The 25,155-nt window shown below is 52.7% G+C and overlaps 1 protein-coding gene across 1 annotated transcript in view; it reads right to left on the reverse strand.

The window, feature by feature from the left end:
* The window catches only part of CLEC16A (C-type lectin domain containing 16A), a gene marked incomplete at both ends in the record, with an annotated part of 240,689 nt that extends 215,534 nt beyond the window's left edge, over positions 1-25,155 (reverse strand). The window contains 4 exons of the mRNA XM_080704466.1: positions 1,714-1,862; positions 7,824-7,957; positions 12,184-12,312; positions 25,076-25,155. Of these exons, the coding sequence (XP_080560592.1) occupies positions 1,714-1,862; positions 7,824-7,957; positions 12,184-12,312; positions 25,076-25,155 (492 nt within the window). The remainder of the gene's footprint in view (positions 1-1,713; positions 1,863-7,823; positions 7,958-12,183; positions 12,313-25,075) is intronic.

The raw sequence follows: 25,155 nt of genomic DNA on the forward strand, positions 1-25,155 counted from the left end.
TTTTTTTTTTTTTGGTGGTGGTACTGGGGTTCCTGGAAGCCCTTCTACCTCCGGGTTACACTCCCAGACCTATTTTTTATATTTTTGAAACAGGGTCTCTTACGCCAGCGCGGCTGGCTTCGAACTTGCGCGATCCTCCTGTCTCCGCCTCCCAAGCGCGGGGATTACAAGCGTGCGCCACCACACCCGGCTTATGATGTTAATTTTTCTAACTGCCACATGTTGAGTGGCTGGTGGCCGGTACCTCTTCCCTTTGAGACCAGCTCTTCCCCATCACCAAACTATTAAAACTGAGGTTCAGGGGACTATGGTCTGGCTGTGGGCACACGTGACCATCAATCAGGAGACGCCTGCCCACGAGCAGTGCATGAGCCTGCAGCGGCCAGCCTCCAAGCAGGCCCCAGAGACCGCACCTCCTGCGTGCACACGCTCAGGTGTCTTCTCCCACACCAGGCCAGGGCGAGCCTGCGTGGCCCAAAGAACATGGTGGGGGCCATCCTGGGTGACGTCCAAGGCAGGGCCAGGAAAGGCGTCAAGTTGGCCTTGGGGTCTGGGATCACTGCCTCTAGGGGAGCCAGCTGCAAAGCCATAAGCACATGTAGGCAGCCCCGTACAGAGGCCTACATGAAGGAGAACCAAGAGCCGCCCACCTGGCAGGCCAGGAGGCTGAGCCACCGTGCACACACACCCGCTACTCCAGGCCACCTGCTGGTGACTTAGCCTCCTAGGAGGCCGTGGCAGGGCGGGCCTGCCAGGCCCACCTCAAACTCCAGAAAAGCCATGAAAGAAATGTGATACTTTCTGATCACTGAGGCGGGAAAGGAAGTCTGGTGAGAGACCTCTGAGAAAGTTTTTTGGAAGTCAAAAAGGGACACAAGAGAGGAAGTGATCTCATCAGAAATTTCGGCAGTAACATGTGAATATGTGATGCTGGGAGCTGCTGCAGCCATGCTGTGACCATAGGGAGCGCACCTGAGAACAGATGTCAACCGCAGCCAACAGAGCAGGGAGACAAGAAGCAGCCTGAGCCCTTGGTGATGTGGGTGGCGGCCAGTGCGACCCACCCCAGCCCAGCCAGCATCTCGGCTCTTAGGTATATGAGATGAACTGACCTTGCTGTTTAAGCTTCTTTAATTGGGAAAGCAGTAGCAATTTATCTATTTAAGGTGTTGCTAATTCTCCCAAGGAATACCAGCAACACTAGCTTGGAAAGAACAGCAATGTCTGCAATTTCAGGGAACCGAGTACATACTTTGAAGATACCGTCTCGTGTAATTCTATCCCCAAGAGCCCAACAAGGTGTATGAACTCACTCCCATCTCTCAGATGAGGAAACAGGCTCGCCGAGGGACTGGCAGCTCCCTGAGGTCACAGCAAGGAAGCGGCAAAACCCAGCTGATGCGAACTCCTGTGCTTCCTATGGGCCCTCACTACCAAGATGGCTTCTGGACACTTCTCCTCCTAGGCAAAGGATGGTGCTCGCCAAACAAACTGAGTTTTAGGTTTAAAACGCAAAGGAGGTGTAGCGCAGCAGCAGAGGGCTTGCCTGGCACACGGGAGGCCCGAGTTCCAGCCCCGGTGGAGGCGGGGGAGGGGTCATTTGTTGAATTCAAACAAACCACTCTAAATGGTGCCAGTCAAGCAGCGTTGCTGCATAAACAGGCACAGACGGGTGAGCTTTACAGCCAAAGGGGACCCTGGGCCGTCACTTACCTCGTTGTAAAAGAAATGGACGGTGTGGTTGTTGAGCTTTAACGAGAGCGTTTTCAGGAACGATATATAATATGCCATGATCTCCTCATCAGAAAAGTCAAACTTATGGACAATGATAGAATTTACATAGTTATTAGACAGCAAATAATCTGGAGGGAGAAACAAAAATAGAAACATACAGGTTAATCCATGCTGGAAGAGAGACAGGCCAAGGGTGTTGGGAAATGCTAATGTCAGCCAAGCTTCTGCATTGCTGGGATTAAGAAAACCAATGGGGTGGCCTAACTTCTAACCAGCACAGAAGTCCTCCGCTCCTTCCTGTACACCAAGAAGAAAGCCGCCTGGCAGAGTCAATGCAAAGCTGGGCTGGTAGAAGACGGGAGGGCATGCAGGCATGCTCACAAAGCACCCATGAACGAGGGTAAAAGGGTCTGTGTTCTAGAAAAAGCTGCCCCATCTTGCCATCAAAAGTCACATCCTAGCTGGGCGTAGCGGCGCATGCCTGCAATCCCAGTACTTGAGAGCCAGAGACATGAGGATCGCGGGTTCGCGGCCAGCCTCAGCTACTTAGTGAGGCCCTCTACAACTTAGACCCTGTTTTAAAATAAAGAATAAAAAATAGGGCTGGGGTGTAGCTTGGAGGTGGAATGCTACTGCGTTCAATCCCCAGTACTGCAAAAAAAAAAAAAAAAAAAAAAAAGTCACATCGTCGTCCCTGAAGGCCGCAAACGGCCGCGCACAGTTTTCTCTCCTGATACCGCAATGTGATTTCGTGAGTCGCGCGTGTCTGGATCCCTGTGACGCCCGGCATTGGCTGAGTGCCTCTCATTGTAGATTCATCGTTGGAGGACACTGCAGAGTGGGCGCAGCCTTCTCATTTTGCAGATGAGTGAGAAGAGCTCGGCTGACTCACTGGCCCAGGTCACAGAGACAGTGAGTGAGCCCAGGAGAAGAGATTCAGGTGCGGGTGTGACGTCAGAGCCTGTGCCGGACTGCCGACAAAAACGGGGTAGGGAGGGCGCGGGGCACCGGGGCCAGCTGCAGAGCATCCCTTCCTGCCCCTTTGGAAAAGCAGGTCCAGCAGGGACAGAGCTTCCAGCTGTGGGAGGGAAGGCGGAAAGCGCGCAAGTCAACGTCACCTCTCCTGATCTTGAAACGTCAGCCATGGCATCAACTCGTTTTGGGAGCTGTGCCAAAAATGGGTCTAGAGCCAGCTGCAGCCCAGGGCCTGTGTCTGAAATCCTGCTTTGGGCCTTTCTGGACAAGTTCCCTTGTGTGAGTTCTCAACAGCCCCTGTAGAGCAGGGCTGCCTTCCCCGTGTGTCCTGTGGATTGCCCGTGTGAGAGCACTGCTCCCGCCGCCCTCAAGGCCAAAGGCAGGACAAAGCGTCGGCTGCTCCGACCGTATGCCGCAGAGCCTGGCTCCTCAAAGGCCGGGCCTCGGCCCAGTGCAGCATCCCCCAGAGCAGGCGGGCGGCGCAGAGGTCGGGCCCAGGGGCTCCCGAGCCAGAGTGGAGGCGGGCCCAGCACTGCTGCGGTGGCCAAGGTGCGCAGGCCCCCACAGGCTCCACACCACCATGCCCACATCTCGCCGGTCACTTTCTAGCCATGCTACCTAGAGCTAGCCGCCCACCTCCCCTGGACGCAGAGCCCAGGTCCCTCCTCAGGGTCGCTGTAAGGACTAAAGGAGACATGCAGAGCAACACTTGGGACAGCGCCGGGCACAACAAGAGGACTCGGGGTGTCAGCTGCCATTTCTCTTCTTAGGACTATGACTTGGAGAGTCACCATCTTACAGCCCCAGGGTGGAGCCCAGTTGCTCTTGGCCAAGAAGAAAGCAATCCATCAGCAAATTCAGCGCCAACAAGGTACCTAAACTAGGCCCATCGAAGTAGTGCCGACCATCCTATTTATTAGCTGCACCAAGAGCCCCCAGGCCGAGGGCCCTGACAGGACAGTGCAGTGTCATGGCTGGGTCCTCCGCAGAGCCAGTTCTCTGGAGAAGTCACTGCGCATGCTCCAAGCAGGCTTGGCAGGCCGGCTGTGAAGACTGTGGCCTCAGGAGAGGTCTTCAAAATCCCCTGATCCGACCAATTCCTGAGGCAGTCCTTGGGGCCTGCGCAGAGAGAAGTCAGGGTCTAGGGAGGGGCCCAAGAATCTTTGTGTTTTCAAGTGAGGTTACATGCACAAAGATATAGCTTGATGTGTGTGTATTTCAAGTGCATGCACATATGTATCCCACACACAAGTACACACCTCACAGATCTGTGTGCCCAGCTGGATGAGTGTGACACACAGGTACACCAAGTCAGCATGCCCAGCTCAGGCCGACAACATGACCAGCTCTGCCTGCTCACCACGCCCCCAAGGCAAGCCCATTTTACTCCTGCTCCACACACCTCCTTTGCCTGCCTTGAGCCTCACGTAAAGGGAATCCGTCTGCGCCCCTCCTGAGCCTGGGCTCCCTTGCTCCTCAGCACGCCTGAGCCAACACGGCCGCTGGGCGCTACCAGCCAGCTGTCCATCGCCCGTCTGCCCGCCCCTTTCACTGTTTAGTCCACAATTTCTCCACCAGAATCTACGTGTAACCGGTAACCCTGGTGACTCTGACACCAGGAACACTTCTTTTCCATTCTGTGTCCTGGCCGTGGTTGGGGATGACTGGGAGGGGTAATGGGCTGCCAGGGGAGGGAATGCTGGGATGGTGCTGAGCTCCGCGGCGGCTTCTTGGTGGCTTGCAGGACACAGAGAAGCCCGGGCATGTGCTGGCAGCTTCAGGTGTGTAGCCTGAGTCTCCTGGCTGCGATCTGCACCCTGATCTGTCCAGGGCGGGGCCCCCAAGAGATGGCTGTGGGGGCTGGGAGAGCCCCCAGGAGAGCAGCTGAGGGCCTCCATCGTGCTGCCGGGGTTTTCTGCGGCCCCCTCACTGTGTGGCTGGCTTTCAGTGGTATCCTTTATAATAAACCCAGGAGTCTATACGTAATTTCAGTCTCTCGGGCTTCTGCCGCTTAGGTCACCAAACCAAACAGACAGCAGATGCGTTTGTGAAATGGCTGCTTGTAATAGTGAAAAACTGGAAACCACCTAAATGCCCAGGGTCAGGTTTGCCAGATTACGACACGGCAAGATGCAGCTGTCACACCAAACCAGGTAGGGCCACGCAGGAGACGGTGAGATGCACTCGAGGGAGGAAGGCAAACGGTGTGCTTACACAACGCTCAGGGCCAGGTGCTACAGAAAACTGTATTTTTGTAATTTGGGGTATTCTGTTGTTTTGCGATAAAGATGGTTTCTATCTATGAGGAAGAAATAAAAGTAAAAACAAAGATCTCTCCTTCTCATCCCTTCAAACCAAGCTGTATAAGCCTGCTAGGTTGGGGCATGCAAAGCACTGTGGAGCACTGGCCTCTGCCGGGGCTCACAGCAGGGAGCGTTTCTGTCCTGACAAGAAAGGCATGCGTGTTGCACTGGCTCACTTCTGTGCACAGCCTAAAATAGTCAAACTCAGAGAAGTGGAGAGCAGAAAGGTGATTGCCAGGGGCTGCTGGAAGGGGAAATGGGAAGAAGTTGACCAAGTATATATGTTTCAGTTTTGCAAGATGACTAGATTCTGGAGATCTAACATACTGTGCTAGACACTTGGAATTTGCTGGAAGCATATATCTAAGTGTTCTCGCCACACACAAAGGTCCCCTATGTGAGGTGGAGTATGTTAATTAGCGTAATTATGGCGATTATTTTGCCATGCATATATATCAAGTCAAGTTGTACATCTTAAATAAACAATAAAAAGCCAGAATTTAAGCAGAGCATGGTGGCCCAGGCTTGTAATCCCAGCACATGAGAGGCCGAGACAGGAGGATCGCAGGTTCAAGGACAGTCTCAGCAAGTAGTGAGACTCTCTTCGACCTAGAGAGACCCTGTTTCAAAATAAAAATAAAATAGGGCTGGCAGGGTTGCTGGGAGGTAAAATGCCAGTACCCCAATACCACTAAATGAATAAATAAATAAATAGATAGCCAGAATGTTTAAGGCCCACCTTAAGCCCACAGCCCTGGGCCTCTCTGGGCTTAGCAAGGGTTTCCAGGACAAGGCCTGGGGACACTGTGTTAACTGATCAACCCACAAGGCGCACGCCGACCACCTGCGGCACGGGGCTGAGCTCCACGGCCCCTGCCAGGCTCACCCCTCAGCTGCACCGTTACCCAGCTACTAGCATCTCTGCTGGGCAGAGGTGCAAACTGCAGCTGGGAGAGCTAACACCCAGGCACGGTGGGAGCTCGGGGCGCCACCCCTGGTTGGGGCTGGGGCTGGATCTTGGGCCTGCGCCACAAAGTGGGGTCCTCCCCTCTCGGTGTTCTGAGACCACACTTGTTTCGTATCCAGCGAAACAGAAGCTGCTAACAAGGAAACCACGTAGGGAAGAATGAATCAGCCCACATTTGTCAGCTTGCGGTCATCTGGAAGCCGAGGAATCACCAGGACAGCAGCACCACCTAGTGGCCACTGCTGAGCACCACCGGGCAGCAGCTGTCACTGGAGGAAAGGCCACCTTCTGGGCCTCAGACTTGTCCTGAGGGCCTGCCTTTGTGCAGACATCCAGCCACTGGTCTTCTCTCTCCCACTTCTTGCAGGCAGGGCTTGAGCTCGGTGCAGCCATCTTGGAATGACAAAGCCAACCGTGGAGCAGGAAGATTTGGAACTGTGCTCAGCCTCGACTGCTGACAGTCGGGGCCGGGTAGGTCTCTGGGGGCCTGTCATGCACACCCGCGGGTGTTAAGCAGCATCCCCGGCCATGACCCACTAGATGCCGGTAGCACCGTCTCTCCAGCTGGGCCGTGACGACCCCCAGCATCTCCAGGTGCTGCCACGTGCCTGGGAGCCACAGGCACCGCCAGCTGTGGACCTGGGCTTACACGCTGCCTGCCACCCTGTCTCTTCTCTACTCTGGCCTTGCTGAGCTGTCACCTCGAGCCCATCGTTCCTCCAAGGCCTTGGTGTCCAAGGAGGGCGCCACCAGCAGCCCTCTCAGGGGAGGAAAAGTGAGGGCCAGGAGGGCAGTCCCAAGCCCCGAGTCCCACACTCACTAGTGCAGCAGCTGAGCAGGAGGACCGGGCACGGCCCAGGCTCACGCACGCCCTCGGCCTGGGCTCCTCCTCTCCCTGCCTCTCCTGATACTGGCTGATCATCTTCAGCCAACTCTTAAATAAGTAGCCAGTCACAGAGGAGTACAAACAGCCCCACAGTCGTGCAGCAAAGGGGACTATCAGCCTTTCAGAGAACCCCGCCACACAGGGATAAACAGTGTTCTGGCTGAACTGTGTCCCCAGCAAATTCACACTGAGATGAAATCCTCACCTTCGATGCGACTGTACTGGAGATAGGTTTTAGAGGTGCGGTTAAATAAGAAGGGTTGGGTCCTAATCAAACGGAACCGGTGCGCCTCGAAGAGGAGGAGATACTGGAGGCTGGCCTCCCTCCCTCCCTCCTCCCTCTCCTATATCCTGCTTTCTCTCTCGTTGCCCAGAGGACAGGCCACGCCAGCGAGAAGGTGACTGCTCTGTATAGCCCGAGTGTGTCCCTGAAACGTTCACGTGCTGGCACCTGAATTCCCCAATGTGGCGGTGGTAGGTCACGGGGCAGAGCCCTTCTGAAACGGGTTCTCGCTCTTGTGGGGCTGGACCCTGAGAGAAGGCTGTACCCAAGCCAGTGTCCTCTCCCCTCAGCCTGTACCCTCTTGCCCTTGCACCTCCTGCCAGAGCTGAAACAGAATGAGACCCTCACTAGATGTGGCCACCCAATCTGCTTCCTGAATCTCGAGCCAAAATAAGCCTCTTTTCTTAATAAAATACCCAGTCTCGGGTATCTTGTCACAGTAGCAGAAATCAGACGAAGACAGTAGCTCTCTACAAGCCAGAAACCAGCCCCGATGGCAGCTGCAACTTGGACTTCTATCCTCCCCAACTTGAGAAAACAAATTTCCGGGGTACTTTGTTAGCGAAGCGCGAGCAGACTGACTGACACAGTGAGCAGAGACATACAGAGACCACGCCAAACTACACCCCGCCGACCCCCAGCAGAACAGAGGCAAACGCCAAGCCGTGTCCTTACAGAGTGAGGTCTCGTGGCTGATGTTCTCAAAGAGGATGTTCAAGGTCTGCAGCAGCTGGACGCACACGTAGCGGCCCGATTTCTGCCGCAGAATGTTCAAGAAGAAAACAAACATGTTCTTCTCCAGGAAGAAGCTGGGGAGAGAATGGGAAGGGTCAGTGGTTTGCTCTAACACATGGAGAGCCAACTCACCCTCGGGTGCACTCGGCACGCGCGTGGGCCCCACCGGAGCATGCGGGTGCCAGGCCAGGCCTCCGCCTGCCACAGCGCCGTCCTGCACTGAGGCCAGCGTGCCAGCTTCTGACTCGCTTCCCAGAACCTGGGGACGGTGCTGATCCAGGAAGCTCTGAACTAGATTTCTGACAGAATGGGAACAGTCTTTACCTACTAAATGATCACACAGCGATCTGCGCTTTAAACCCAACAAGTAGTACTTTCCACCGCAGACCCTGCATCCTTCGTTCCCCTTACCAAGCCTCTTTCTTTTTCTTGCCTATCTTTGGTTGTTAAGGAAAACAATAACTGGAATTTCCTGCAGAGGGACAAGATGATGCTGAGCAATGTAAGTTCTAGCTTCCAAGTTGTCAAGTTGGTAGTTTCTGTATCTTGAGGACAAGAACTGAAAACAAAGACCACTGTGCCGGTTGGTGGAGGGACCCCATCCAGCCCCACGTCTGCTGACACCGTCTTGCTCTGCATGCGGCTGGGGGCACTGGCTTTGGAGGTACACAGAACCCCCAATGCCTTTCCTTCCTTTTCATGGTACTGGGGATTGAACCCAGGAGCACTCTACCTCTGAGCTACACCCTCCAGCCCTATTTTATGTTTTAGTTTGAAACAGGGTCTCACTAAGTTGTGGAGGGCCTCGCTAACCTACTGAGGTTGTCCTTGAACCTGTGATCCTCTGTCTCAGCTTCCTAAGTACTGAGATTACAGGTGTGTGCCACCATGCCTGGCCCAAGTGCCTGTGTTTAAAGGAAGAAAACAATGTTTCTGGTTACGTGCTCTGTGCATTCAAGTTAAGATAGACAACCTTTCACTGGAGTAGCCAGCAGGAAACCCTGGGTCTCCAGAGTCGCTGCTTGCCTTAGCCATGGTGTTGTGCCCTTGGCTGCAGCTGCACAGTGGCTGGTCAGGAGCCTGGCACTTGCTCAGCGCCGCACAATTTCTCTCTGTATCCATGAAAGGGTAAATGGATGGGTAAGTATGACCTAAAAAACCCTAAAATCTTTTCCAGTTCTGACTCTGGGAGCCTGTCTGCCTGTCTGCCACTCACACTGACCTCCACAGTATTTCTGTCATTTGACCTATTTTGTCTACCTTTACTTCAGGCTGTATAAATCAGCAACTCCCTCGTGTCACCAATGCGGGAGCTTATGGGGACTTTTAAAGTGTGCACTGCTGGGCATGGTGGTGCATACCTGTTGTCCCAGTACTGGGGAGGCAGGACAGAAGGATCACAGGTTTGAGGCCCGCTTCAGCAATTTACTGAGACTCTGTCTCAAAATAAATACTGACATAGGGAGGGCTATTTTATTATTTGTTATGAGGGTATAACTCATGGGTAGAATGCCCTTGTGTTCAGCCTCCAATACCAAAACAAACAAACAAAAAACCACGCGTGCACTTGCTCCAGGGGCTAAATCAGTAGATCTAGAGTAAAACTCCCAAGCCTGACTTTTGAAAATTTCCAGGACATTAGGAGTCTCCTTGGAAAAATGGATGATTGGTCCTAAGGCTGGGGCAGGAAAAACACAAGATGAGCCTAGAGTATCTTGTAGCACCAGGAAGTAAGGAAGTGCTCAAAAGCACAAGGACAGAAGCAAGTCAGGGCACAAGATCCAAGCCAAGGGGTCCCAGTGGCCACCGCTGAACTGTACAGCGCTGGACCCTAACCCACGATGGGATAAAGGTGCGCAGGTTTATACTGATATAAGTAAAGGAAAAAATAAAACAATAGAGGGAGAGGAAAGACGACTCTTCCATGAAGAATTTCAATAATATATTATAGCTGGGCGTGGTGGCGCACGCTTGTAATCCCAGCACCTGGGAGGCTGAGACAGGAGGATCGCACAGGTTCGAAGCCAGCCTCAGCTACTTAGTGAGGCTCTCAGCAACTTAGTGAGACCCTGTTTCCAAATAAAGTATAAAATAGGTCTGGGAGTGTAGCCTGGAGGTAGAAAAGACCCTGGTTCCACCTCCAGTACCACAAAAAAATGTGTGTGTATGTATATGTATATGTATATGATGTATATGTATATGTATATGTATATGTATATGTATATGTATATGTATATGTATATACAATGCAATAATACCTCTAGAAGGTAAAGCTTAACTCCCATCCCTCATCTTGAAAGCGGCACTAGATTTAGTGACTCTTGTAAAGCAAAACAAAGAGAAAGGGCACCTGCGACCCGACAGTGGAGACACGGCAGCACCGGCTGGCCAGGTGACTGGGCGGTAACACGCCTGGAGACCTCCTGCGCCAGCCGAGCGCCAGCTGTGAAGGGCGGAGAGCATCTTCCTTTTCCCACGCTCGTCCCATAGTCCCCAGTCTAATCAAGAAGATATCATCAGACTCAGACTGGGGCCGTTCTGCAGGCTATCTGGCCAGTACTCAAAACTATGAAGGTCACAAACAAGGGAACGTGAAGAAGCGGCCCAGACCAGAAGCGACCGCGGAGATGCAATGGCTCGATGTGCTGGAGGAGCCTGGAACAGCACGGAGACGTGAATGCAAAAACCGGGGAAATCCAGCCGAGCCCGAAACCTACTTCACAGTAATGTGCCCGGGTCAGTTACTGAGCAGTAACAAACGCCGCAGTGATGTGAGGCGTTGACAGTGGCAAGGGGTAGAGAGGAATTTCCTACACTAATTCTGCAACTTTTCTGTAAATCTAATGCTATGCTCCAAAACTGAAAGATGTGTTAGAAACATAAACACCTGGGAGCTCTGTGGCGGTGCACTCCCAGCATCCCTGGGACTCTAAGAGCACAGTAGTTTTTCTACTGAGCTCTTAGAGTAGTTTTCTACAAAGAAAGTCCTCCTGGTAAAAGGGAGCACAGCTTCTAATCTCTAAACTGAGAGTCCTCCTCGTCTGCAAAAACAGACACAAACAAACAAACAAACAAACCAACCGATTCTCCATGATCCTTAAAGGGAGCTGGTTCCACTTATAAGCTGCGCCTCACTCGAGTACTCCCACACTTTCCTTTAGGGATCAGAGCCAATGTCAGGGGTTTGTATTTTAATGAGTTTGCATTTTCCATAAGAATCTTTATTAAATAACTTTATGGATGAAAATAAAGCACCATACTTAACGTCAATTCAGGATAACTAATACAAAACCAGGTTGGAAGTGGAACACCTTTATTTTTTTTAAATGTTTTTTTATAAAAGCCTTACTACTTATAATTGAGAATGACTATATACATATATTTGAGAACAAATACATTTATATATATGTATATTTAAGGCTGGATGTGGTGGCATATGCCCATTATCCTAGTACTTGAGAAGCGGAGACAGGAGGATCGTGGGTTCCAAGTCAGCCTCAGGGAATGCCCGTGACTTCAACCCCCAGGATGCATTCACAAACAGTAACAACAACTGTGACAAAATATGTGTGCTGAAGACTCAACACACACATGCGTGTGTGTGGTGGTTGTACCAACCCCAAATTCTTCTACACTGAGACACAGACAGGTCTACCGGGAGGCATTTCATGGTTTTCAGCCTTTGTATTTTAACCCCCTGGTCGACACACCTGTTTTTATTAAATTTGTTATCATCAGTGAGTACAAGCTCTGAACCAAGCACTACAGAGAACCTTTTCTCTCTTCTTTGAAGATGAGAAAACCGAGGCTCAGAGAGAAGAGCTTGGCCTCAGACTGTCCACTTAGGAAGTCCAGGTTGGGCAGAAAGTGCTCGGGGGCTCTGGGTGAGATGCTCCTCCACCACCGACCAGCTGTGTGACCCTGGGGCTCAGCCCGTGCCTGGCCCTCAGGAGACACACCAGCTGCTGGCCCTCGGCGGCTGGCCCGCGCAGGGCCTCCCAGGGCACCTAGGATCTACCCACCCAGGACACGTCCCCCCTTTGGGGAGGTAATCAGACACCACTTGGAAAATGACCGAAGACATGTTCAGCTTTTCCAGAGCCTCATTCCTCTCACTTCCCCATTTTGGCTTGCATTTCTGCAGTGTGTAAAGGGCATTTTATATAGCTAGATATTTGGGCAAGACAGAATTAGCGTCAAGTTGTGACATCATCGGGAATGAGTCATGGTACACATTTGGGAAAACATTCAAAGGAAGAGGAAGAACCCAAAACAACAAACACTGGAAAGAAGCCCTTACTCAAACACAGAGCTGTCATTCTGATCTCCCCAGATCAGGATCTCGGTGATGGAACGGATAGTCTCCACCAGCAGGTTCCGGTTCTGTTCTGTCACTGTGGTGTTCTTAGTCAAAACATGGTACAGATACCTAAGACGAGAGGAGAAACAAGGTTACCAAGTGCCGTGTAAGCCAGGCCCAGAGACCCCCCAGCAACATCGCGGGACGACACACAGTGCCCTGTCAGACTCAGTCAGCAGACCTCCCACTCGGATTAGACGCCGTGGACCACCCGAGAAAAATGGCCGACAACATTCCGAAGCACCGATAGCAGGGCTACATCACCCCAGACCCAGGCAAGAGCAAGGACGGACCCTTATTAAAGACAGCCATTCTTAAGCTGGTGTGCAAGAGAATCTTCTGTAGGGCAGGCTCAATATATCTGGTTTCGGGGCGGGGGGAGAATAGGCCTATTTCACACACTCCCTGCTGATTCTGATGCTGATGGAGACACGGGGCTCAGGGCTGAACGCCTCGCACAGGACCACAGCCAGGCTGATGCTGCAATTCAGAGAGATGGAACCACCGTGCAGGGAGGCTGGGTCCCAAATTCAGTGGCTGGGACAAAAACCACAAGCAATAAAGATTATCCTCGGAATGCCCAACACCCCCCCTGGAGTGTAGATGCCCATTGGAAATAAAGGCTCAAATGCAGTGGGTGGTCCGCAGTCCAAGGGCAATGACCTTACTTCCTGAGCACAGACTCTGAAATTCGGAGTTAAGTGGCCTGAGAGGCCTCAGCACTGCACTTCATCTGTCCAAACGGCCCCGAAGCTGACTGCGGGGCAGATGGAAGGCACAGTATGTGCCTGGACGTCTCTGTTAAATGGAGAGGGAGAGCAAAAGCGCCACCGAGGCTAGCTCTGAACAGTGCAGGCACCAGTAGCCTGGCTGGGAACCGTGGGCGTGCCACCTGGACGCCTTTTACGACAGTTCCTTGAGGACCAACAGACTCAAGCAAATTCAGGGCTCACGGAACTCAAGCAAATTCTCTGGCTTGGGAAGGAAGCGGCTCGGGAAGTCGCCTTCCAATTCCCCTTACAGCCACCTTCAGATGGGGGTGGGGGCTGGAAAGAGCAAGGAAGATTAGACAGACTGCCCCACCGAGCCTCAAAAGATGGCAGGCTAGAAAGGCTTGCAGGGACAATTAGGTACAACCTGCGCTGGCTGGGGCTGGGGCTGGGGCTGGGGCTGGAGCTGGGGCTTATTTCCTAGTACTACTGCTGTGTGTTATAAAGACATAGTATCAGCAAGTGCTCAACTAACTTGATTAAAAATTGCATGCAATTTTTAACATGCAATAAGTAATTATTTCCCTCCAAAATAGGAATCCTTCACCATCTGCGCCAGCACCACGGCGGCCTCCCTACGTGGTAAGGTAGCTAAAGTACTCGGCTCCTGGACGGCCTGCAGGGACCCACCTGCGTGTCCCCATCTCGCCTCAGCTGCGCTTCCCCAGGGGCTCCCGGAGCAGTTTTCCAAGGTGAGCCTCCCAGGCCTCCCGCATGAGCCGCCTGTCCCGGTGACGGCTTACCGCAGCCCCGTTCAGTCAGGCGCCCAGTCCACTGATGGTCTGTTTTTGCCGTTTTGCTGTCTCTATTTTCCAGTGCTAGGGATGGAACCCAGGGTCTCGTGCATGGTAAGCACCCATCCCATCACTGAGCTACATCCGCAGCCCCCACTAAAGTGAGAGGCAGCCACGGCCACACTCCACGCAGGCCACAGAATGCTGGACGCCCTGCCAGGTATAGGCATTGTTGGGGGGGGGGCAGGTTCTCCCTGCTCTGGAATTTCCTTTCCTTTTAGGTACTGGGTACTGAACCCAGGTACATTCTACTTCTACTTCTCTAACTTTTTTTTATTTTTTTTTATTTTGAAAAAGAGTCTCGCAGCTGGGCATGGTGATACATCCTTGAAAACCCAGTACTTGCCGGGCAGGTGGTACACGCTTGTAATCCCAGCACTTGGGAGGCTGAGACAGGAGGATCGTGTAGGTTTGAAGCCAACCTCAGCTACTTAGTGAAGCTCTCAGCAACTTAGTGAGACCCTGCTTCCAAATAAAATATAACATAGGTCTGGGAGTGTAGCCCAGAGGTAGAAAGCCCCTGGGCTCCATCCCCAGTACCACAAAAAAAGAAAAAAAAAACAGTACTTGGAAGCCTGTGACAGAAGAGTGCAGGTTTGTGGTCAGCTTCAGCTACTTAGTGAGGCCCTCTGCAACTTAGTGAGACCCTGTTTCCAAATAAAGTATAAAAAGTGGCTTGTGGGTGTAGCTCAGAGGTAGAATGCCCCTGGGTCCAATCTCCAACACACACACACACACACACACACACACACACACACACACACACACAATAAGATCAAGGCTGGGTCGAAAGAGTCGAGGAAGGGGACTGGGGCAGGAGTGGGGGAGTATTGTAGGGAGAAGGCACAGAAATACCAGAGAGGAAGCAGAATGTCTGGGGCGTTTCTAAAGGGGCAGTAGAGTATGTGTGAATGACAGACACTAGAGCTGGCATGGCTAACAGATGTCTATCCCCTGTTGACCAGGTGACCTTGAGCAAGCGACTTCACCTCTGTGTTCATCAGTTATCCCAACCCGGAGCAGCAACAGCACTAAAATACTTTAGCATCTACTTGCTATGGGAAGAACAAATAACCAGAGAGAGAACTATATCCACAGTTACTGTATATGATACAAGTCCTAGTTACTATTGTTGCTTTCATTAAATAATCTCTAAAATAAACGCCACTCAAATTACTACTAGGAAGCCTTTCCAGACAAAGGGCAGGTAGCAGGTCCTGAGGATCTGACGGGCTCCCTGAGCCTGGCACGAGCAGCTTCCCTGACCCCAGCGCACAGCCAGCTGGGGCCCTGCCCACTGCCACAGCTGCGGGCCAAGACAGGTGAGGAGGTGGGGCTGAGGGTTCAGCTGTCCTGGCCCCGGCCTCTCCAGCTTTAGGAGCCATCCTGCTGGGTACAGTGTGGTGAGCCCGCACTGCACGCCACCGCGTGGACACTAAAGCAAGCCAGCGCCTGCCCCTGGGCCCCATGGCTCGTCTGATCGTCCTCTTTGGGGAGGGGTCATTCCCTCCCTTCTTGGGTGCTGGGATTGAACCCAGGAATTCATGTAAGGAAGGCAAACACTCTACCCCTGAGCTGCACCACAGCCCAGATACTCTGGGCATAAATCCTTCCTCGACATCCACATTACAAACACCTCCTCTGTCTATGGCTTACCTTCGCACTCTTATTATAAAGGCCTTTTGATGGCAGAGGTTAGTCATTTTAATGTAGTCCCATTTATCAATCTATCCCTTGGATAGCATTTTTTATATCAAGATTAGGAAATCCACACCTTCCCCAAGGTCGTGAAGAAATGCTATTTTTTTCCTAATAAAATTATTGTTTTACCTTTCGCATTTTGCCTTAGAGCACATCAGGAACTGACGTTTTGTAGTGTAAGGTATTGGCCAAAATGAGTACTTATCTAGACAGGGCCTTCACTGAGCATGCCACTGCCTGAAGGGCGCTCCAGGGCCGCCTCTGTCGCTCCCCAGGGAGTGCACGTGTGAGCCTCTTCCTGAACGCTCCAGCCCCGTGGACCTGTCTACCCGATGCCGTGCCATGCTGCCCGATGGCTGCAGCTCTGTGATAAATCTTGTGGTGTGGTAATGGATGCCCTCCAAGTTCTTCCCTTCTGGCTTTTATTTTCAATATGATATTGGCCATCCTAGACCTGTGGCATTTCTAGAAACATTTAAAAATCGCTTTCTCAGTTTCCACAAAAATACCTAAGACTCCGTTGAGACTCTCCTAATCTCTAGGTGCCTTTAGAGAACTGCCGTCTTTACAATGGTCTTGCGCAACTTTGGTTACGTTTCCCTCTCCCCCACCCCTCTCTCTTTCTTCCTCTTCTTCTCCTCTTCCTCTTCCAGTACTGGGGATCGATCCTAGAAGCATCTTACCTCTAAGCTACCTCCCCAGCCTCTTCAAAAATTGTATTTTGAGACAGGGTCTCAATAGGTTGCTGAGGCCAGCCTTGAACTTGCGATCTCCCTGCCTCCGCCTCTGGAGTAGCTGTGTGCACAACCAGGCCTGCCACGAGTCCACAGAGAGACCCCCTAGATTTCGAGGTGTGACGCTCTCCAACCTTGCTCCTTCCTCACGGCGCCCTGCACACTATTCTAGGGAGAGACCCTCGATATACACGGACCTGAGTGCACTGGAGGGGCAGTGAATGGGCTCCGATTTAATGTTTTAACGTTGTACCTAATTCCGGAGCTTTGGGAGATCAAGTAACTCAACTACCTCAGAGACATACACAGCTTAAAACTTTCTGATCAGAAATGTAGCATTCATTTTAGGGAGAGTTTCGTTTTGTTTTGTTTTTGGTTGTTGAAGATGAGAACAAAAAAAGAGAAATGGCAACTGTCAGTCACGCCACCGCCCAGAGGCAGGACCGCAGGAGTTATCTACTTCCTCGGCCTCTTTCTTTGTGACGGATTTTTACACAATTGGGGTGCATGAGACATGTTTTTTTTTTTTTTTTCCTACCAAGGATGGAACCCAGGGGCATTCTACCTCCAAGTCATATCCCCAGCCCTATATTTTAGTCTTTTTTTTTTTTTAAACAGGGTCTCACTGAGTTGCAAAGGACCTCACTAAGTAGCTGAGGCTGTCCGTGAACCACGATCCTCCCATCTCAGCCTCCCAAATGCTGGGATTACAAGTGTGCGCCACCACGCCACCCAGCTGGGGTGCATGTTGTAAGTTCACGTCCATGCCCATCTTTTTTGCCCACTGGATGCTAAAATAAAGACATTTCGCTGTTGACAACTGTTTGTAGAGGTCAATCATGGCCACATGAAATGCCACTGAAAGGCGGTACACAGTAGCTGCTCCTCCAAAGGAGAGGAGACTCCTAACTGCTTCCAGGACAAGAGTGTTACAAGAACCATCTTCCTGTACAAAGCCCAGGCCCCATCTCAGATAGCTAGAGGACAGAGTGATTGCCTTGAAAAAAAAAAAATATATATATATATATATATATGTATATATATATATATATATATATATATATGTATATATATATATTGAGCCCAGAGGCATTCTACCTCCGAGCTACACCCCAGACTTATTTTTTATTTGGAAACAGGGTCTCACTAAGTTGATGAGCCTCACTGCTTGCTTAAGGGTGTCCTTGAACTTGTGATCCTCCTGTCTCAGCCTCTTAAGTACTAGGATTACAAACATGTGCCACCATGCTTGGCAGCCTTGAATAGTTAACTATAACAAATTAAGATTTTTCTCTCACAATAGTAACAACTGTTGTAATGATATATTTCTCTCAAACTCTGACGGTTTACTTTTTTTTTTTTTTGCGGGTCTGGGGATGGAACCCAGGGGCATTCGACCTCTGAGCTACACCCCCTGCCCTATTTTTTATTCTTTTATTTTGAAACCAGGTCTCACTGCGTTGCAGAGGGCCTCACTAAGAAGCTGAGGCTGTCCGTGAACTGCGATCCTCAGGTCTCAGCCTCCTGAATGCTGGGATGACAAGCGTGCGCCGCCACACTCAGCGAGGGTTTACATTTCAATCCCCAGCATGGTCAAATCAGCGGCTATTGCTAGGGTCCGAGTGCTCTGACTGTGTGCACTCAGCCCCGAGAAGGAGCGCCTCCGAGGGCGGCTGCCCTGGGGCGCTCAGGCCCTAGGTGGAAGGTGGCAGCCCGGTGTCCCAGGGCAGCCTGGTGGAGACAGCATCAGAAACCAGGCAGTCTGATCCCAAGTTTATGACCCTTCTCGTTTAGAAAGTGCCAACGCTGAAGTAAGTAACAGTGTCATTAGCCAAGCGTTTGCATGAAGTGATAAAAGTAACTACCATACCAAAAATAAACTAGATAGATAGACCATACGCCAAAAGGGCATGAAAGTCCCTAGCAGAGCATCGTCAGGGAAGTCCTCACCCCTGAGCCCTGCTCCATTGCTCTGGAGAAGACCCAGCATCGCCACATCCCCCAGGAGCTGTGCGGATGCACAGAGCCAACCCCAGACCTCGCACACAGGCAAACTCTAAGCCGACGGACAAGCTGGAGGGTGCGACGCCTGCCCAGGAAAGGCGCGGCCTCCTGCAGGCGCCAGCGCACGAGGTTCGTCACCGAGGACTGGGAGCGTGGAGGCCCCAGCCCCTGCCTTCTCCGGGAGTCTCCACGTCACAAGTCACATCTTGGCAGCTAATGAAGCCCCGCCCCGTGGGAATCCGCCATTGCGTCGCTGAGAGACACAGAGATCGGGTTCCAGTCGTCCCCAGCGGCAGCATTTTCTTAAGACGGCTCGAGTTTTATGACGTGCCCCATAGTGAGCCGTGTAGGATGCTCCTACTGGGAATCCTGCAACGCGTCGGCAGGCTGGAGAGCGAAGGGGCATGGCAGCCGGCTGGGGGGCCAGAAATGCGGCCCGTGATCCACACGCGCCCCCAGATCATAGTGTCTTGGGACGGGGATGGTCCAGTGAGGGCTAGCTGGCTCACTCGGCACCAGAGGGTAGACCCTCCAGGTATCCCCAGAGCATCCCACTCTGGGCCTTGAAATCCGCCCGCTGGTCAGCGTCCTGCCTTCTGGGCCCGCTCCATCAGGGCGGGATCAGACCAGGCAGTGAAGTGAGGAAAGGTGCTCACAGTAGGGCTTCAGCTGATCACCTCCCACAGACGTCAAGCCAGGCCAGCGAGCGAGACTGGGGCTGGGATGGCCAACGGGAGGGTGGGCAGGGACCGCAGCCTGGGAAGAAGTCACAGCTCTGCCGTGCTGCTAGGAGAGGCTGGCCAGAACTTGCCTGTCGTCCCGTGACAGGTATCTGCTGATCACATACTACGCACCAGGCTCGGGGCTACAACCCGACACTACCCAGCTGAGCAAGCCAGGCTGGCCCGGCCTTCACGAGGCACATGCTCACGCAGGAGCAGAGACACGCAAACTCGGGCGATTTCTGACTGCAGGAGGACAACCCAAGGACCCCGACCGGCTTCCTGGAGGTCTAACTCAGCGTCGGATGAGGCTGGAGAACCTGGTCCCCGCGAGAGGACGAGGTAGCTTATGATGAGGCATTAGAGGCATTAGACAAATCTCTCACTGAGGGAGACGGTAAGAACCACCAAAGTTGGGCAGGTTGCTTGTTGGCTCAAGTCGCTAGGGCAATTTTTATGGAGAACTGGTATTTAAGGACAGAGCTATGGGCAGGAAGAAGAGTAGAGGGCCAAGTAGAGAAAGCGAGGATGCAGCAGGTGAGCTGTGAGGTGCACGATGGTGAGTGAGAGACAGGAGCCAGAGACTGCAGCAGGCTGCCACCAGACCCAGCAGCGTGACCTCCAGTCTGGCTCTCTTCTGGCCCATTCTCCAAACCTCAGCACACCCCGGCACTCCTCTGCTTAAATCCTTTAGTGGAGCCAGGCATGGCCCCACGTGCTTGTCATCCCAGTACTTGGGAGGCTGAGACAGGAGGATTGCAGGTTTACAGCCAGCCTCAGCTAACTTAGTGAGGCCCTGTGCAACTTAGCAAGCCTCTGTTGCCAAATTAAGAATAAAAGGTAGGACTGGGGGTGTAGCTTGGAGGTAGAATGCCCCTGGGTTCCATCCCCAGTACTAAGGGGAAAAAAATCCTTCAATGGCCGCCCAATGCTCACAGCCTAAAGTCCAAAGTCCTTAGATGATTCACAAAGGGGATGTGGCCTCTCACCTCCTCCCCTTTACCTGACCTACACTCCCTGAAGGACCCCTTCGGTCTCCTTTTAAACAGGTGTCTGCCTGCAAGGATGGCCCTGACCCCTGTGCTCCTGAGCCAGACGGGTGGGGAGAGTCTGGAGTGTCTGAGGCCTACGAGAGGGATTTAGACTGGACACCACGGCCCATTAGGTGTGATACGGTAAATATGATATTCCAAGAAAGTCAGTCTGGCAATATTGTACTCCAAGCTCTCAGCGCTACCTTGACCAAAAGCTGAATATACGGAGCAGGGACGCACACTTCCTGGCACCTCCTTAGGGAAAACACCCCGACCCGCCCGTGGGAAGCCTTCTCATTCTCCATCCACTAGTGTAGGCAGAGCTGGTCCCACTCCCGGCTGTGAAGAAGGTTTTGGCCAACTAGAGCACCACATGCCTGGCCACAGCGACTGCCTCAGGGATGAAATCAGCCCCCAAGTCACTCTGGCAATACTTGGTGCCAGATCTCTGCTGGCAATATTAAGAAAAGGCTTTCTCCACCAGGCCTGGTGGCCTATGCCTATCATCCTAGTACTTGGGAGGCTGAGACAGGAGGACTGCAGGTTTGAGGCTAGCACGTGGTAACTTAGCAAGACCCTGTTTCAAAATAAAAAGTAAAATAGGGCTAAGGCTGTAGTTCAAGACGTCCAATGGCCCTGGAGAAGAAGGGAGGAAGAAGGGAGGGAGGGAGAGAGGAAAGAAAGAAGGAAAAAAAGGAAAAAAGAGAAAAGAAAAAAAGGGCCCTCTCTTTTTCCCGGGACTCGCTGGGCTGGCCTGGTGTAAGCCCAGCAGCGTGGAAGAAGTGGGGACAGAAAAAGAGACAGCTCCCAACTGCTCCATCTAAGAGACCCGCCCGCTTAGCAGGGCGCTAACAGGGGCCAAGCAGTTCCATCTGCAGCGGGCAATTCCGCGGGCTTTCTGCCACCTGCAGCCAAGGAACTTGACCCCCACACAAAGGTGACCAGAGTGAAGGTAACAACACGACAGCCACCACATCCTGCCAGCCTGGGGACCCACGGCCCCCATGAAGTGACGTCAGTAGCAAGCACGTGACTCCAGCAGTGGCGGTTCTTGTTGGTGGTGGGCTTTTATGGTTAATGTCACAGCTCTGCTACTAGTCTGGCCAATAAACCACGATGTCATATAGTAAATAACCCCATACTATTTGGGGGCGGGCAGTACTAGGGATGGAACCCAGGGGCATTCGACCGCTGAGCTACACCCCTAGCCCTGTTTTTTATTCTTTATTTTGAAACAAGGTCTCACTAGGTTGCAGAGGGCCTCGCTAAGTAGCTGAGGCTGCCCACGAACCACAATCCTCCTGCCTCCGCTCCCAAGTACTGGGATTACAGCGTGCACCACCACGCGTGGCTCACCCCTTATTATTTTGATATGCTCTAGGTAAATCAATCGCTAATCCAATTCAGTAGACAATGACCATAGGTACACACACAGTTTTCTATCACTTAGCCAAAAGTCAAACCAATCTATCAGGAGAGTTCCTTTCCAGTTTTTAAGCTGAGAGTGCTATCAAGAATAATGTGAGCCAGGCGTGGTGGCGCACACTTGTAATCCCAGCATTTGGGAGACTTAGACAAGAGGATCGCGGGTTCGAGGACAGCCTCAGCTACTTAGTGAGGCCCTTTGCAACTTAGTGAGACCTCGTTTCAAAATAAAGAATAAAAATAGGCAGGGGGTGTAGGTCGGGGGTCAAATGCCCCTGGGTTCCATCCTCAGACCCGCAAAAAAAAAAAAAAAAAAGAATATTGTAGTTTAAAAAGGGTCTCTAGGCCAGGCGTGGTGGCTCACGCTTGTAATCCCCGCGCTTGGGAGGCGGAGACAGGAAGATTGCGCAGGTTCGAAGTCAGCCACGCTGGCTTAAGAGACCCTGTTTCCAAATAAAAACATTAAAAAATAGGTGTCTGGGAGTGTAGTACAGAGGTAGAAGGGTCTCTAGGCCAGGCGTGTGGCTCACACCTACAAACCTAGTACCAGGGAGGCTGAGAAAAGAGGGCAGCAGGCCAAGGAGAGCCTCTCTCAGCAACTTGGTAAGACCTTGCTTTCAAAAAGAAAAAATTAAAAGAGCTAGGGGGACAGCTCAGAGGTAGAATGTCCCCAGGTTAAAGCCCCAATACAAAAAAAGAGGGGGAGATCTAGCTTTGTGTACTGTCTTCTCAATCTTTCTGTCAATCTCAAACTATTAAAAAAGTGTTTATTTAAAAGAAGAGGGTTTCCAAATGCTTTTTGTTTCAAACAACAACCAAACAAACAAATTGCAATATTATTTTAAATATCCCCACCACTCCTCCCCGCTGTTCTAGGTCAGGGCCAGAGCGTATAAGGGACCGTCACTTGTCACTGGCAGGGAACAATCCGCACCATTTCCCCAGGACTTTCCCAGTCCTAGCAATGAAAGTCCCATGTCCCGAGAAACCCCAGTCCTGGGTCACCCTGGAAGCCAGGATGGTTAGTGTCAGAGCCCAGGCTGGCTCCCATCTCCAGTCTTGTCTCCTACAACTACCAGCTCCCGCCTGGACGCACCACAAACCCCAGGGTCCTGGCTACGGTGTCCCTCCTCCCACCCTGCTGCACCACGTGGTGACTCGTACCCATCCGTGGGGACTCTGCCCTAATGCTGCCTCCTCCAGAGAGCTGCCACGAAGGGATCCCACGGAACCCCGGGGCTCCTGCGATCCCAGCACTCGACACCGGCTCGATGGCTGCCTCCCCCATCAGCCTGCAGACTCCCTCAAGGGAATGAGCTGTTCTGTACTCAAGACCCAAGATGTTTACTCTCAGCGCCAAAGGAAGCGCGGAACAGCACTGGGGTGGGCACTGGCTGTTTATGGTCTCCTCTTCCAAGCCGCTTTGGGATCTTCTAAGCCCCACACCAATACACAGATCGCCAGGTTCTGCAGGCTGCAATATGGATTAAGCGGATCAGCCTGATCCAGGGCAGGCAGCTCCGGTTTCCAGCAACCTAAAACAATGAACCAGGGCAATTCCCAGGATAGTGCAAAGGAACCTGAGACCCTCTGCTCGCCCAGGCACCTGGCTAGCAAAGATGCTCCACTGGCATGGAGTCCCAGCCGCCGCATCCAAGAGTTCCCCAGACTCACTTAACAAGAAATTCTTTTCAGAAAGACAGGGTGACAAACACAAGCTCTTGAGTCAGACCCTGGCTCTGACGCTCTTCAGCCCTCGTCACCTCGGGGAAATGACAAGCTCCTGAAGCCTTAGTTTCTACTTCTACCAACTGGAAACCAGCATAGTCCCTGTAGCTCGTAGACGTGCGAGGACTAGGGGAAACAGCACCCGGGAAGTCCTTAGCACTGCCTGACACACAACAGTCAGTCAATAGCAAAGTAACTCGAAAGGCCCGGGTCAGGCAGGGTCAGGTGGGCGCCTGCAGGTACCTGGGCGCTGACCCAAGGCTCCGCCCCTCAAATAACCACCCTCCCCTTCTCAGCCACGCCCGCCCACTCAGGAAATTCCTGAAATCCTTCAGCCCTCCCCTCCCAGGCCAGCTGCCCTCCAATTTAAGATGCCTGCTCCCCTACCAACCCCTAACTTTGTCCTGTACCTCTTTTCTCTTTGGCTTTCTCCCACCCCCCAAAACCATCCCAGACACCCTCTCACCTTCTTTGAGACCCACAAACATTTGTTAAAATGCCTGTTCCATGCCAGAAAAGAGACACGGTTGAGAATTATAGAATCATAGCACCTCTACCACACCGCCCTACCCCCAGGCTCAAATGAGAAGCCCCCCCATCTAAGGGATCCTTTCTACAGAACTCTACCCTCCCTCGGCTGTTCCCACCATCACCCCAGCCCCATCCTCCTCTGCTCCCTCTGGGAACCAGCCAGTTTCTTAGCACCGGGGCTTGCCTACTTCTCTCCACACTTTCCTCCCTGGAGTCACTCCCTCCTCAAAGGTCTCTGTTTTCTCATACTCCTTATCCTCCCTCCAAAATCCCGAGTCGCGCCCTGCACGCTCTGTACCCCCCTCCCATTGGTTCATCCTTTAGTGAGATTCCACTGAGCGCCTCCTTGGGGGGGGGGGCACAGCACTGGATGTTGGAACCACGAGTGAACAAACCAAGCAGTCTCTGCACTCCTGGAAGTACCAGTCTAATAAGAGATGGGGAGGCATAAAAACAGATCATAAGAAATATCTGGCAGAAGGAAACTGGGGCCGAGGGGCACTTTAGGTAGCATGGTGGTCTGGGAAGACCTTACGGGGCTAATAGACTCTGGGCCAAACACTGTGTAACCAGGCTGGCTCCGCTGCTTTCCAAGCATGACACTACTGAATCCGCGTACACTGTTCTTCATCCCCATTTGCTGATGTGGACCTGGAGGCTCAGAGACGTGAGGTAACGTGTCCAAGGTCATCAGGTAGCGCAGGCAGAACCTGGGGGCAGGTCTGACCCCAACGCCAGTCAACCTCCGTGCACCCTCCTCCCCAGAACTCTGCGTGTCTCTCCTTCCCCGGAGTTCTACTGCTCACTGTCCCCTACACAGATTCCCTCCAGAAAATACTTCGTTCCAATTACTGTCTTTTATTAAGCACTTGCAAGTGGTCTACACTTCTCCTTCATTCTCTTGTCCAATCAACCCTCAAAATAATCATAGAAAGCCACGCTGTCTTTCTATTCCTTTTACAACCGAGGAAACTGAGGCCTAAACGCACACGCCTAAAGTTCGAACCCGGCCCTGCCCGACTCCAGGATCCAGGCCTTGCATCCCGCGGCCGTCCAGTGTTAAGAGGTGACATTCCAGCAAGCTTGGTGCCCACCGGCCGCCCCCACCCCAGGCAAGAACAAAGTCCGCGCCCACGAACCGCAGCCTCATCCCCTTACTTTTCAAGTGGGGACACCGAGGCTCTGAACCGCTACGCGACTTGTCCAAGGTCACACAGCTAGAAGCGACGGGGTCAGGGTTCGAAGCCAGGCGCGGACTCCAAAGCCCTCACGCCTCCTCGGGGCGCCCCCTCCGCTCCCCGGCTCCTCTCACGCCTCCCAGCGCCCCCCACCGGAGCTCGGACCCCAGCCCTGCGGCCGGCCCGCGGCCTCCCCACGCCCCGCACTCACTTGAGGTGGTCCAAGGAGTGGATGTTGCGCGAGGACTTGCCATGGCCCCCGCCCACCCAGCTCCGCGAGCGGCCAAACAT

Source organism: Muscardinus avellanarius (assembly GCF_963383645.1).
Source record: "Muscardinus avellanarius genome assembly, chromosome: 10".
Taxonomy (NCBI): domain Eukaryota; kingdom Metazoa; phylum Chordata; class Mammalia; order Rodentia; family Gliridae; genus Muscardinus; species Muscardinus avellanarius.